The sequence below is a fragment of the Psittacula echo genome, assembly GCF_963264785.1.
Source record: "Psittacula echo genome assembly, chromosome: 1".
In the NCBI taxonomy this organism is placed as follows: Eukaryota; Metazoa; Chordata; class Aves; order Psittaciformes; family Psittacidae; genus Psittacula; species Psittacula echo.
This window is the reverse complement of record NC_137735.1, coordinates 12,754,332-12,769,423: the sequence shown is the minus strand read 5'-3', so window position 1 is coordinate 12,769,423 and position 15,092 is coordinate 12,754,332. Positions and strand designations below refer to the sequence as shown.

The following is a 15,092-nucleotide window of genomic DNA, read 5'->3' as shown; positions in this document are numbered from 1 at the left end:
TTTGGAATGGAGTTAGTCCAAAATAGGGAAAATGAGGTTGTATTTTCAAATAGTTCTGAGCATAATTCCAAACTATGAAATTAAGATCTACAAATTTATACTGTATTTTTTGATGATGAGGATCCTAGTGTGATATACTGGAGTTCTGAATAAAACCTGCTGCTTAGCTGGTTGTTTTATTTTCATTTAAATGGTTTGTCCAAATTTATTGTCTGGTCTTTCTAGTTTGGGGGTTTCTTTTTTTTGAAACTCATTTCAATACAAAATTAATAACATTGGTTGGAAATAACATCTTATATTAAGATTGCAATTAACCTTTGGCTCCTTTCTTCTTTTTACAGCTGAGGATTGTATTCATATTAGTTTTGTTTACTGGATGGCTTCCTTGTCCCTTTGTCATTGATATGAGACTCAGATTTTCTGAGAATGGGTGGTATAATTTAGGCAAACATAAATTAGACCCCAGCATGTTGTTTTCATGCAGCCTCCAACCTGGCTATTAGCCTTAACCTAATCTGTATCTAAGTACTTTTTCCCAGGCCTGTCTCTAATCATAATTCCTTTTTGTTATTCCTCTTTTATGATGTTAATAAGTTATACTTGCAGAGCAAAATAAATATTGGCAGCATGAAACTTTCTGCTGTGAATCATTGAATTCCTGAAACTTTGAATGCTTTGGAAAACAGCAACAAAGAGCTAACCTTTAACTGCTTATCTGTAATAGTGTATGCCTAGTAAATTTATAAAATGAACTGATAAAAGTGTTCCTAACATAAACAACTCTTATTTTGCAGAAGGCCATGGATTTTTGTACGAAACTTTTGGGATCAGGCCTCAATTTTCTTGGCATGTTGATCCTTTTGGAGCTTCAGCTACAACGCCAACTGTTTTTGCTCTGGCTGGTTTTAATGCTCATCTTATTTCTCGGATTGACTATGATCTGAAGGCTGACATGCAGAAAACCAAGGTAAGAATACTCATAGGAGTACAACCCATTACCAGCCTCTATTTACATGAAGTTAAGATAAGCGTCTCTCAGCTCTGTGCAAGGAAATGTGGGTATTTCTCCTCTGAACGTGACATGCTGATTGCATGTTAATGGTGAAATACACTGAATCTGTGTAATATGGTCAGGTACTGTCTTAATGATTTCTCATTAAAGATAAAATACAGTCTAGGCTGAAGAAGATGCAAAATATGGCCAGTTGGGCAAGGCTAAGATGGTTACGGTGGTTGTCATGGCTGGAGCATTTATCTGTGCCTGTAAAATTGATAATACTTGGTTAGTTGGAGTGGCAGCTAATCATGTTTTTACCAAATTCAGGGTTTTTTTCTTGTTTTGCCTTCTCTCACACTGCTTCGCATGCACAGTAAATGTTTTTCTTTTCCTACCACAGTGTTGGACCCCGATCTGTCAACAGTTATACACTAAATTATGTGAAAATAAAGGGCTGTCACTGATACAACCTGGACATTAGGCAATTTTTATAAATCTTGGGTGAAGCTCAAGTGTCTCTGAAGAAGACAACAGAACTGTAGAATATGGTGAAGCCAGGACCTACCACCTTATGTTTGCAGTGGATTGTGATACTTCCTTTCTTCTGAAATCTTTTATGAGCTTTTGATAGTCTTTTCCCATTGTTTGTTTGGTTTTTGTGGTTTTTTTTCTTTTTTACCTGGCACCTGACAGTCTGGAGGCTTCCAAAACTGTACAAATTCTTTTTCAGTTGATTAAACATTGATTCCCATTGACCACAGTGCAATTCAGATCACATCTGGATCTTCCTTATAGGCATTCAAGTCCTACTAAAACTAGTGGGGTGTATTGCCTGTGATAAGCTAGGCTTACATCTGGATTTTAGCAGTAAGCTGGCAATGTGCTGCCTTCTCCATCAATGTGAATAGAGAGAGGCAACACAATAGCCTCCTATACATAATATGTGACCTTGCTTGGGGTGATATTGGCTGGTCTCAAGTAAGAACATCTAAAGTATTACAAGCGGTGGAAGTAAAGATGTGCAATCTGAAGTCATAAGTTGTTAATGATGGTATCCTGTCCTTGTCATCAAGGGTAATGATTTCTTACCTTTTTTGTTTTCCAGAAACTTCAGTTTGTGTGGCAGGGCTCTCCTTCCTTATCTGAAAGACAGGAGATCTTCACCCATGTTATGGATCAGTACAGCTACTGTACCCCATCTCAAATACCTTTTTCAAACAGGTCTGAAGATTTCCTAAATAAACAGAAATACTGATCACTTCTGAGAGTTTATACTGGTGGAGTATTTTCTTCGAAAGTATTTTCTTCGCCTGTTTTCATTCAACAGTATTCTACTGCTTTCTCCTGGCCTATGGTAGGCCAAGGAGATTCCTAGACTCTGTAGATCTGAGTCAGGATTATGAAGTATCCACAGCTACCCACGATAATACATGAAGTTTGCTCAGTTCCTAACAATGTAATGCTCAAAAGTGACACTACTGACAGGCACTAAAAATACTTCAAAATATTGACAGACTTTAAAAATAATGTTTTCTAACACTGAGAGGCTTGGAACACAGGTACAACTTTGATTTTTATATATATATATATATATATGTAATGTCAGTCTTTATAAAACAAATTAGAATAAAAATGTGAAACAAATCAGTTGCCGCGAACAGGAAATGTCCAAAGCAGGACTGGGTTTCTGTTTCCCTATCTGGAAAGTTAAGATTTAAAAACACCAGGAAGCTCAGTATTGGCTTGGCTATTGCCAATTGATTTTCTGTGGGAGATTTTCAGCGTTATATTGAGCTAAGATTGTGTATATCAACTGTGTACAAACTAAAGTGACTAAAGTTTCAATTTATTTTGTGAAAAAAATCCAAGGGCTTTTGAAATGTTTGTTTTGCTCACTGGCTTATCCTATAAAATACTCTGTAAATGAAGTCTACTTGGAGGAACATCCCCATTGTTACAAAGCTTGCTGTTTTGTTCTACGAGTTCTTTGTTCTGTGCCAGCAAGCAGCAGGGACTTGGAAAGTTGCACAGTGCAAAAAGAAAACTAGATCTTCCCCCTGCCCCCACACCCAAATAAACACTAAAACCTAAATATTAGCAATGAATATAAACTGATTTTCTTTTGCTTGTTATTTCCTGTGTGACTGCATTTTATCCCAGCACCATTTTGTGTGGTTTTCCCAATTGAATAAATCCTGTTCATAGCCTGTTGCTTTCTCCTTCTACTTAGGTCAGGATTTTATTGGAATGGAATTGCAGCTTTCCCAGATCCACCAAAAGATGGGGTTTATCCAAACATGAGTCTCCCTGTTACAGATACTAACATCCATCAGTATGCACAAACCATGGTGGCAAACATTAAGGAGAGAGCAGCCTGGTTCCAAACAAGTGATGTTTTGTGGCCATGGGTAAGTGCCCAGTGATCACATGGGTAAGTGATCAGCGTTTGCTTTGGAAGTGGCAAGTGCACCTACAGCGTGGAGAGTAGGTACATGGTACTTTGTTGCAGTATGTACTGCAAAAATGCAGGTACAAACTGTGTGATGGGAAATTGCTTTTCTAATAAGTGGGCTACAAATGAATAATTAACACTGATTTTTAAAAACTAGAACTTCCTTCTACAGTCTTCCAGTTGTCTACCAAATCTTCTACCATACTTAATACAGAAAAAAATGTGACAAGATTGTGAAGATTACCTCTTGCAAAACTATATTTTGCAGTATTGCTCCCCGTTTTCCTCCCCTTGTTTTGTGTATTTAAATATCTCTTTACATAGCTGCCTAGCATAACATAACTCTATGTTAAAAAAAATGATAGAATTAGAAGAAAATGTATTGCCCATTGGGTAGACAAGGTCTTTTATAACTGATCGGTAATCATTTTCTCATACGGTCTTCATATTTTAGTTAGAAACTGAAGCATAGCCCAGCTTGGTCATCCAAACACTTTTTTCAGCAATAGTCTGTGCTAATTAGATCCTACATGTACACATAGCACTGATATGCTGTCACTGGTTTTACATCCTTAGGAAACAGTACCTTTTCCTAAACTGAATGTACAGTCTGGTTTTTAATTTTCATGGATGCTGTAGGTCTCATAATTACAATATTGAAGGAGGACGCATATGGCTGTTTCACCACAATATCTGTTGTTGCAAAGAGAACAAATGTTTTCTGACTGATGCAGCTCTGAGTCACTGATTTGTTTTTCCCCTGTGTTTGTGACAGTTGCTTATGTTGATTTTTATTGTTGTTCTAAGAGGGTGAAGGGAGAAGTAGGATATAATACTCTGCAGTAGTGCTGTGGTGAAATGGGGAGGAAGTTTTGAATAGTACAAATAAATTCCAAACATCTAGATCCAAACCTGCAGTTTTGCAGTAATACAAGAAAATTTCAACCTCTGACTTGCTGATTTGTGTGCTTGTGTTAATGAGTTTTAAACAAAGTAATACAAGTTTGTTATTCATTCATAATGCTGCAAGGAAGAAGTTCTTTACTGTGAGGGTGGTGAGGCACTGGAACAGGTTGCCCAAAGAAGTGGTAAATGCTCCATCCCTGGCAGTGCCCAAGGCCGGGTTAAACAGAACCTTGGACAGCATGGTCTAGTATGAGGTATCCCTGAGCATGGCAGGGGGGTTGGAACTACGTGATCCTGAGGTCCTTTCCAACCCAAACTGTTCTATGATTCTATGTAAAGACACGGAGAGAAATAGATACACTATTATTCTATGTGTCTATAACTAAGCTTAGCTAGTTTTTTCATGATTACAAATATTTTGGAGTACTTGGATTTGTTGGAGTTTTTTTTCCCTTCAATTAAAATCAAGAAATACACACCTTCCCGCTGAAGTTCAGACCTCGCATCTAGACTATTGGCACTTTTCTGATGAGTTATATGGACAAACAGGTATTCATTCATGATTTGAAACACTTCGTTTTGCAAGAGGAGGCATTGAGCTATGGGGCAGTGTAAAAGTTCAAACCCGCCTCTCTAGAGGCTACAGAAGGAGATGTATTGTCTTAAGGGCTGGAACTCATCCTTGAGACATTTTTTGGCCTGTGTGGTTGAGCTAACTGTAATGTATAGTGTTCCTGTGCAAAGTTCTGTTCATATAGTGAGTGTATGTGATGATTGACTACAGCAGGTTCTCCTGGATATCCTTGCTCTACAGAGCTATGCTACTCCTCAGCTACTGCTTTATGTCAGTGTGAGCAGCATCTAGGAGCCCACCATGTCCGCTTCTGTAGTGCATAGTGTCTACTTTTCATGAGGAAGTCTTCTTGGATCATGAGTTGAAAGTAGTGCTCTGTAAATGTGAAGTAGTTTTGACTAGTAAACATATTGCTTCCTCCCCACCACCCTTACAATAAAGAACTTCCTCCTTATATCCAATCTAAACCTCCTCTGTTTAAGTTTTAACCCGTTACCCCTTGTCCTGTCACTACAGTCCCTGATGAAGAGTCCATCCCCAGCATCCCTATAGGCCCCCTTCAGATACTGGAAGGCTGCTATGAGGTCTCCACGCAGCCTTCTCTTCTCCAGGCTGAACAGCCCCAACTTTCTCAGCCTGTCTTCATACGGGAGGTGCTCCAGTCCCCTGATCATCCTCGTGGCCTTCCTCTGGACTTGTTCCAACAGTTCCATGTCCTTTTTATGTTGAGGACACCAGAAGTGCACACAATACTCCACGTGAGGTCTCACAAGAGCAGAGTAGAGGGGCAGGATCACCTCCTTCGACCTGCTGGTCACGCTCCTCTTGATGCAGCCCAGGATACGGTTGGCTTTCTGGGCTGTGAGCGCACACTGCAGCCGGCTCATGTTCATTTTCTCATTGACCAACACCCCCAAGTCCTTCTCTGCAGGGCTGCTCTGAATCTCTTCTCTGCCCAACCTATAGCTGTGCCTGGGATTGCTCCAGCCCAGGTGTAGGACCTTGCACTTGGCATGGTTAAACTTCATAAGGTTGGCATCAGCCCACCTCACAAGCGCGTCAAGGTCCCTCTGGATGGCATCCTTCCCCTCCAGCGTGTCAACTGAACCACACAGCTTGGTGTCATCAGCAAATTTGCTGAGGGTGCACTCAATCCCACTGTCCATGTCACCACCAAAGATGCTGAACAAGACCGGTCCCAACACTGATCGCTGAGGGACATCACTCGTTACTGGTCTCCAGCTGGACATTGCGCCATTGACCGCAACTCTTTGCGTGTGGCCATTCAGCCAGTTCTTTATCCACCGAGTGGTCAAGTTAAAGAAGAAAGCTTTAATACCACCGAGTGGTCAAGTTAAAGAGAAAGCTTTAATACCACCAAGTGGTCAAGTTAAAAAGAAGCTTTAATACACAGTGTATCACCTTCAACTATTTGGATGAGTACTATAGTCTATTGTCATGAAGGGGGATCAGCAGCACATTGTGTGACATTTGTACTACAAGCATCTCTGTCCAGATTGTTTTGTATCACATCATGTCCTCAGCACTTCCTAAAGCTGTAAGCATTCTTAAGAGCAGAAAATAAGAACTTCCTCAGTTTTTGCTAAGTGGAAGAAATACAGTCTGAAAAGAAACAAAGGTTATCTTTCCAGACATGTGTGCGTGCATTTTTCCAATTCCTACCATGAAATTACATGCTCTTGCATAATATGGTGTGTCAACACACTTCTCCCTGTCTGTAAGGCTGGTTGGTTATCAGCTGATCTGTGCAAGTAACCCTCCCTGCTCTTGACATTTTTGTAACAAATAACTTTTATATGAGCAGTCAAGATCAAAAGAAATACTGTTTTAACATAGGTTAGCATCCAAAAAGATCCTTCTGAATTGCATGACCCAAAGTAATTTGGCTGTTCTGGTTTTGGAATTTCAGGGCTGTGACAAACAGTTCTTTAATGCATCTCTTCAGTACTCCAACATGGACCTGTTGTTGGATTATATTGACAAGCATTCTGCTGAGTTTGGAATGACTGTCCAGTATGCCACTGTTGGTGATTACTTCCAAGCAGTTTATAGCAGGAATCTCACATGGGAAATTCGGGACTCTCAAGACTTTCTTCCTTATTCAACAGGTAATTTAAGTTCACAACTGCATAATGTCTGCCTCAAATGTACAAATTTAATATCTTAATAAAGGGTAATAGAGAAAATGAGAAATAAAGCAAAAAAAAAACCAAACCCAGAAAACAAACCAACCAAACTTCTTTCATAACATTTGTTTACACTACAAGGCATAGTGCACAAAAATCCTGTAGTCTCTTAGGTGATCTGCAGTATTAGATGTGCATGTTATGCCTCTCCTCTTCCCCAAAAATGAGTTGTAGTAAGGACAGCGTGCTCTAGGATCCAGGGAATGGAAACTGGTTAACTGAAGATACCTAGAAACAGATGGATGCAGAGCCAAATAGAACAATGTCTTGGTGAGGCCGCATCTGGAATATTGTGTCCAGTTCTGGGCCCCTCAGTTCAAGAAGGACAGGGAATTGCTTGAAAGAGTCCAGCGCAGAGCCACAAAGATGGTTAAGGGAGTGGAACATCTCCCTTATGAGGAGAGGCTGAGGGAGCTGGGTCTCTTTACCTTGGAGAAGAGGAGACTGAGGGGTGACCTTATCAATGTTTACAAATATGTAAAGGGTGAGTGTCAGGATGATGGAGCTAGGTTTTTCTCAGTGATGTCCAGTGATAGGACAAGGGGTAATGGGTGTAAACTGGAGCATAGGAGGTTCCATGTGAACATCAGGAAAAACTTCTTTACTGTGAGAGTGACAGAGCACTGGAACAGGTTGCCCAGGGGGGTTGTGAAGTCTCCTCCGTTGGAGATATTCAAGGCCCGGCTGGACAAGTTCCTGTGTGATGTACTCTAGGTTACCCTGCTCTTGCAGGGGGGTTGGACTAGATGATCTTTTGAGGTCCCTTCCAACCTTCGGGATTCTGTGATTACTGTTCAAATGTACTGGATTATGGATAGATTAGAGCAGACATGGAGTCCTGGTTTTTTGCTGGGATAGGGTTAATTTTCTTCTTAGTAGGTGGTGCAGTGCTGTGTTTTTGCTTTAGTATAAGAACAGTGTTTATAACACATAGATCTTCTAGCTGTTACTAAGTGGCTCTTACCCTGATCAAGGACTTTACAGTCTCTGATGCTCTTCCAGTGAGGAGGGGCACAAGAAGCCGTGAGGGAGCAGAGACAGGACACCTGACCCAAATTAGCCAAAGGGGTTTTCTATACCACAGCAACTCATGCCCAGTATAGAAACTGGGGGGAGTCACCCAGAAGAGACCTCTCGCTGCTTGAGTCAGGCTAGGTGTAGGTCAGTGGGTGGTGAGCAATTGTGTTGTGCATCACTTGCATTTCTTGGGGTTTATTCCTTTCTTTATTTCCTTTTATTGTTGCTAATATATTAAACTACATGATTAAGCCACTACAGATGGGAAATGTGACATAATGTAATCTGTGAATGTCTGAAGGAGAAGCAAGGCAGGTAACCCAGGGACCAAAGCAATCTGACAGCTCTTAGGGTACTTTGTTAATACAGTGGAATAGGAGTGGCCAACGTGAAGCAGTTGCTGCGGAGGATTTGATATCCATGCTCTATGTAATTCCAGGAATATTGGATATAATCTGGACTAAGTGCCCATTAATGCTGGTTATATACCATCCAGTCTGTAAACTCCAAAACTAATCTTTTCTATAAAGCAAAGCATAGCAGGTAAGGATGGCTCATAAATTCACTTAAAAAACATATTCCTGATCCAAACAAAATACTAATGTAGATGAATCCCTAAAGTCTCCTGTAGGCGAAAGTCTTATCTTTTTTGTTAAAGAAAACAGTTTTAAGTTCTAGGGGGGAGGAAAGAAAAGAAGTGCTATTTATAACTGAAGTCTCAGAAAGTAAAAATACCACCTGTATTTCTGAAATATCATAGTATGATGTGACACATGTTCATTGCAGCTGCTTGTCGCTTGCTTGCTTATGTGCTGTACTACCTTAGCTCTTCGAGCACAGCTGAAAAGTACTGGGAAGATAGGAAAGACGGCATGCCATACCCAATGCCCTTTCAATCATTTTCCCAAGTATATTTACCCTTTTAGGCCTCATATTTAAGTATGCAGAGAGAAGACGCAGCTAAGTTCTCAGTTTCAAAACTCATTAATTTGGTTCATTGCCTGGATTATCATTAAAATATCATTGGTATCATTAATATAGCTGTCTATATAATTGTAGCTGCTTCATCACATTTTTTGGCGCTTGGCTTGTGTATCTCAGACTATTCTGTAACATGTCTGTTAACTTTTCAGCGAATAAAAATAACCATTGCTTCCTGTGAATCATTGCATAGACTGATCCCTGGCTCACTTGCCTCCCTTTAGGGATCATGTCATATCTAACAATTTGCGGATAAATGTATTGCTAGTTATAACTGCTAATATCCTCTTACATATGGGCTCTTGCCTCTATCTTTCTGGCATAATTTACAGGCAGTAGTCAATTGCTATTAGCTTGCATAATGGCAGCACCTTGAGTGTTCCAGGTGGGTGCCCACATATGGATGCAATTTCTTCCCCAAACAGCTTACTGTGCCTAGCAATTGCAGTATAGATTTGAGTGCGCTTTCTCCCACATACTGTTTTGCCTTTTGATGATTAATCCTCTCTCATTCTTTCTATGCCGTCTTATTATGAGTCACTTATTGGGCTTAGTGTCATTTCTGGCGTATGCCTTGGAAAGTCAAGTTTTAAGTCTCAGATAAGTATTTCCACTTTCTGCTCTACATTCGTTGTTCTGTACTAGTGTGCATGTGGGACTCTTCTGCTGGTAACCTTGAAACTGAAATGGAGTTCATTCTGTTCAAACTTCTAGCATTTTTAGGCCAAAAATAGTTTCACCTGGAGTTTTTGAGCAAAAGATCCCGTTTTCCAGTTGTTACCTTTGATCCTTGGTAGCAGATTGTTACGGTTGCCTGTGTGCACTTCCGAAAGCACTTTCTGCAGTTTCCCCCAAAACCAACCAACCAAACCTCCCCACACTAGAGATTTGGAGGTTTTAAAATCAAACACTTGTTTTCCTAGTTTACTCTGTGGGATACTGGAAATACTAGCACAAACTAACTGTTGAAATACTTTCCACTGACCACTTGAGGGCATCTTTTGATGTAGTTTGAAGTGCTGCAGTGGTTTGGAGTCTTGTTACAACATCACTGTTTCTACTCCATTTTGAGGAAATGAAATTTAAGATAAATCCCTTTGACTAAAAGGGGGAAATGCAGAGAGATTGTATCAAGCATTAACCAAGGATTATAATTCACTTACTAATAAGTAATAAAATATGCTTCAGTGAGACTTCTGAAGTTGTTCTGTGCAGGTCCACAAAGAAATTTCTGCAAGCACAGGTTAACTTAGTTGGTAACGGCTTTGAATCAACACTCATGTTACTAGGCCTGTAGTAAAGATTGTAGTTCTCCAAAGTGCACTTTTATGGCTGTGTTTCTTTGTAGGGTTTATGACTATTCTGTTTGATGTGTAAACCTACATCAGGTTTCATGTGAGAAACTGTACCATACTAGTCTAATAAATAACATATAACTGAAATGGTATTATGATGTGTTAGATCTGTTCAACTCTTAACAGAGCCATTTCAAGCATGGACCGGATTTTATACTTCTCGAAGCACATTAAAAGGAATTGCAAGGAGAGCAAGTTCACTGCTTTTTGCTGGAGAGTCCTTTTTCACACAGTATGTCCAGAAACATCCAGCAGGTTCTATTTGCAAATGTGAAGCCTTAAAGCAACTTCAGAGCCTTAGATGGGCAGTTTCAGAGGTAAAGACTGATTTTTTAATTTGAGTGAAAATGTTAATTGCCCACAAGCAAAGCTTTCCTTAAAAATTTCAGCTGGAGTGTCTTGAGGTTGCTTTTATGGTTTTAGAAAAAAGATTTCCTTTTAGTAAGTCATAAGTACAAATAAAGCAATTCTTCAAAAAACAATCTTGAAACATGACTTTAGCCCCTTAGCCATGCATTCAAGACATGGTTACTGGCAAATGTTTTCTTCAGCCAGTGAAAGAGTATGTGGTTTCCAACTTTACATGTAAAATTCTTTTCCTTAATGTTAATTTTATTGCTTACAAAATGGTTTTTAAATAATTAAAAAACTAACTGAAAACTATTGATAATCTCTACTCCTGCAAGTTAGAAAAGGAAGGACAGATTTGTTTCTTCAAAGTTCAGCAGCTGAGTGATTAGCCTCATACCATCAACCATTTACAGGCCTCAGCGCTTTTGCTGGTAATGAATATTTATTCAGCTAAGTTATTGACCAGACTTTAGAAGGAAATGAAAAACCTGTCTTGTTATGGTATTTTTGCTGCATTCTTACTTTTAGTAAGTTGCATTTTTTTTTCCTCCAAGTATGTAACTAGTAATTTCCAAATATTAAAATAGGAATATATAGAGAGGGAAGTCTGTGTGCATCTGGTCTTTGACCATTTTGTTCTATTTATTGAAATTTGGAACAGGTAAAATGTTTAAACTGTGAATATAGCTGTAATAGCTTATTAAGTTGTCTGACTGAAGGTTAGTGGACCATGTTAATACAAATGAAAATCTGAAGTTGTCATCCTCTTGCATTGTAACCTTTCAAATTGCCCCTAAATGTAAGGTCCAGCACCATGATGGTATAACAGGCACAGAGTCTCCCAAGGTGAAGGACATGTACATGAACAACTTGATGTATGGAATGTTCAATGTAAAGAAGCTAATGGCTTCCATAATCTTTGACATGAACAATGCAGAGAAGAACGGCGAGGTCTATTCTTCTGTCTATGTTAGAGACTCAGGAATACCAGGTACTTTTTACACAGCTTCTCCAATTTTAAGGCTAGCTTATGAAAACTACTGTGTTTTCATCCAAAACAATCAACATAGTATGTACCACTTAAGTTCTGTGAACCACAGCTGGAAAATCCTGTTTGCCTTATGAGATCTGCCAGACCTGAGGCAAACTCAGATGAATCTGTGAGATCTTAAGCATCTGAAACCAGGACCTTTAAGCTGATGTTGGGCAGAACCCTTCCCCAGTCATGTATTAGGCCTGGCTCGCAGGATCAGATCTCAACTGTAAAACAGAGGGAAAAGGTGCTGGTCGGGGTAATTACTAAACTAACCCTACTGTGCAGCAGAAGTCTATGTGGTAAAAAGTGCAGTCACAGTTAAGAAATGTTCTTGCTATAATGTATTGCCAGCTTGTGTAAAACATATAAAAGAATTTTTAAGGAGTCTATGCTAAAGACTGTACATTCTCTTTTACTTTGGAAACTTTTTAATTGTCAGATGTAAGCAGTGCTGTGGGCTGCACAACAGACTGATTTGGCTTTTTACAGGGCTGTTTTTAGATTAGACTTCCCATTTGATCTTCTGTATATCTCTGATAAAGTTAATACTGCATGACAATGAGTTGTGGTAAGCTGCTTATTTTCACTAGATGCATTTACATTCAACCCGGGTGTCATTTTCTGAATACATGGTCTCTTTTTGTTGGGTAAAGAATAGAAGAATGAAGCAGAAGAGGTTTTCATGAAGTACTATAAAATGTCCTTTTTTCAATCACGAACTTTTACTGCAGGGTTTTATGTTAAAATTTTGTAAGATGGTTGTACCTAGACAGATCTCTCAAATACTTTTTAATATCACATTTTTAAAATACATAGTTTTAGTGACTGATAGTTTTGTCTGTTTGCATGCACAAAGGTGCCACAGGCATTGACCAGTACATTGTCGTCTATAATCCACTGGCGTGGAACATCACTACCTTTGTCAGGCTTTCTGTCAGCCACTTGGCAATGAGCGTCTATGATGAACTGGGACATCCTGTACCAGCTCAGGTACTTCAACTTTGTTTCTTTCTGTTGCTTTTCTTTCACTTGTCAGTTTTCACTGACTTGATCCCACCTCCTGTCAAAGGGTGGTAATGTATAGTATTACAGCAAAAACAAGTATTAGTTCAAATTGGGATTTTCCTGGTGTTCCTTCAAGTGATTATGTTTTTTCTTCTCGTGTGTTTGATTTGTCCTTTGTTTGCCTGCTGTGTGTGCCTGACACCTGCTTTTCTTTCTAAAAACCACTGTTTTCCAGTGAAACCTTTTCAGTTGAAGCCCTGCCCTATAATTGACAGTCCTGTTTCTAAAATTGACAAAGGGCCTTGGGTAGGAGAACTGATTGAAGAAATTTAGGAATTGAGGCTTGGCAAGTGCTCCGCCTTCTTTTGCACCGCTTGTATGAGTTGAAGTGGTTCCCTATGAGTGGGAATAGATCCTGTTGATTCCAGTAAGGTTAGGAGGTCTGCAGTGTGAATAACAAGATGTATGCCAGTCCACAGCATGAAGCTACAGACAACTGTTCTGGGTTCGCTGGGAAAGAGTTAATTTTCTTCCTAGCAGCTGGTACAGTGCTGTGGTTTGGCTTTTGTATGAGAAAAGTCTTGATAACACAAGATGGTTTAGTTGTTGCTAAGTAGTGCTACCTGAAGTTGACTTTGTTTCCTATGCTCTGCCAGCAAGGCCAGACACAAGAAGCTGGGAGGAAATACAGCCAGGACAGCTGACCTAATCTTGTTAAAGGGGTATTCCATTCCACAGCATGTCATGCTCAGTATAGAAAATGGGGAAAGTTTCTGTACTGCAGTTGACTGGAAGCTGTTTATTGCTGCTCAGGGACAGGCTGGGCATCAGTCAGTGGGTGATTAGCAATCATGTTGTGCATCACTTGGTTTTCTTGGGTTTTATACCTCTCTTTCTCAATATTAACATTAATAAAATTTATTATTATTATTATTCTCATCATCATATTTTACTTTTTTTTAATTATGAAACTGTTCCTATCTCAATCCAGGAGTTTTACTTTTTCCCAATACTGCTCCCCATCCCACTGCATGGGGGGGGGTGAGCAAATGGCTGCATTGTACAGTTGCCAGCTGGGGTTAAAACATAGCAGTCCTTTTTGAAACCCACTGTGGGGCACAGAGTGCTGAGATAATGACAGATCTGACCAGAGTGTGTTAAAGCAAATTTATTATAAGCATTCATTATATTGATTTAATAGTTGCTGGTCACAATATTGATTTATTTGTTCTAGGAGTTGTTGCACTTGTTTTCAGGGTTGTTATGTTACACCTCACCTGCAGTACGTGTTCCCTGCATGATGTTTATCATCCCTGGGGCCTGGGCTAAGATTATAATTTTGTTGTGCTTCATAGTATTGATTTATGATATGTAGAATTCCTGATCATGACACTAATCTGGTATGTGTACTCAGCATTGCTGTCACCTCTGTACTTTGGGAGCCATCTATTGGGAACTATTAATATTTACATCTTTCACCATTTCCCCTCAAAAAGCCCAACTATGGAGGAGACATCTTCCTACAGCTTCCTTCCTTTCTTCTCTCCTTCCCTCCTTACTTCCTTCTGACATCTTCCTTCTCCAGACTGATTACAGTATCATTTAAGAGTTTTTAAGATTTTGAATATCCTTCGAACCAATTCAGCATGTTGCCGAATGTGGTTCAGGTCTTGTTTAAGGTTAAACAACTATCTAAGAATGCCACTCAGAGATCTTCCCCAAGGATGGATAGTTACTAGTGGCAGAGTATGTGGGATTGTTTGGACAAGTACCTAGGCCAATGGGCACCTCCAGTGTTTTGGATCTTCCCTTCTGGAAGTGCAGAATCTGGAAAAACTAGTGAAATATTTGGAAAAAGTATACTGTCATCCTGACAATTCCAGAGAGACACAAATCACTGCAACGTGCTGGGGCCTCACCCGTGCCTACTGAGCCCTGCTTCTGTACTCTCAAGGGGAAAAGAAGCTCTCTTTATCTGACAGCAAGGCAAAAGAATGGTTGCCTATGCTGGGCTGGATGTTCAAAGAGAAGCTGTCTTCTACACATCATGCAGTTGATGCTATGTGGAGTGTGTCACACTGATCACACAAGGTCAAACAGGAAATCTCGGTCATCCAGGAATCTTGGAAGTCACCATGGACTGACCATAAAACAAAGATTTTGGAATATCATCAGAGGAGGTGGTGATGCATGTTGAAGAGGCCCCACAGT

General features: G+C 39.8%; 1 protein-coding gene across 1 annotated transcript in view; it reads left to right on the top strand.

The window, feature by feature from the left end:
• MAN2B2 (mannosidase alpha class 2B member 2) overlaps nucleotides 1-15,092 on the top strand; it is a gene marked incomplete at both ends in the record, with an annotated part of 32,728 nt that overhangs the window by 8,992 nt on the left and 8,644 nt on the right. The window contains 7 exons of the mRNA XM_080621109.1: nucleotides 795-967; nucleotides 2,103-2,218; nucleotides 3,228-3,405; nucleotides 6,860-7,058; nucleotides 10,616-10,806; nucleotides 11,645-11,831; nucleotides 12,733-12,866. Of these exons, the coding sequence (XP_080477235.1) occupies nucleotides 795-967; nucleotides 2,103-2,218; nucleotides 3,228-3,405; nucleotides 6,860-7,058; nucleotides 10,616-10,806; nucleotides 11,645-11,831; nucleotides 12,733-12,866 (1,178 nt within the window). The remainder of the gene's footprint in view (nucleotides 1-794; nucleotides 968-2,102; nucleotides 2,219-3,227; nucleotides 3,406-6,859; nucleotides 7,059-10,615; nucleotides 10,807-11,644; nucleotides 11,832-12,732; nucleotides 12,867-15,092) is intronic.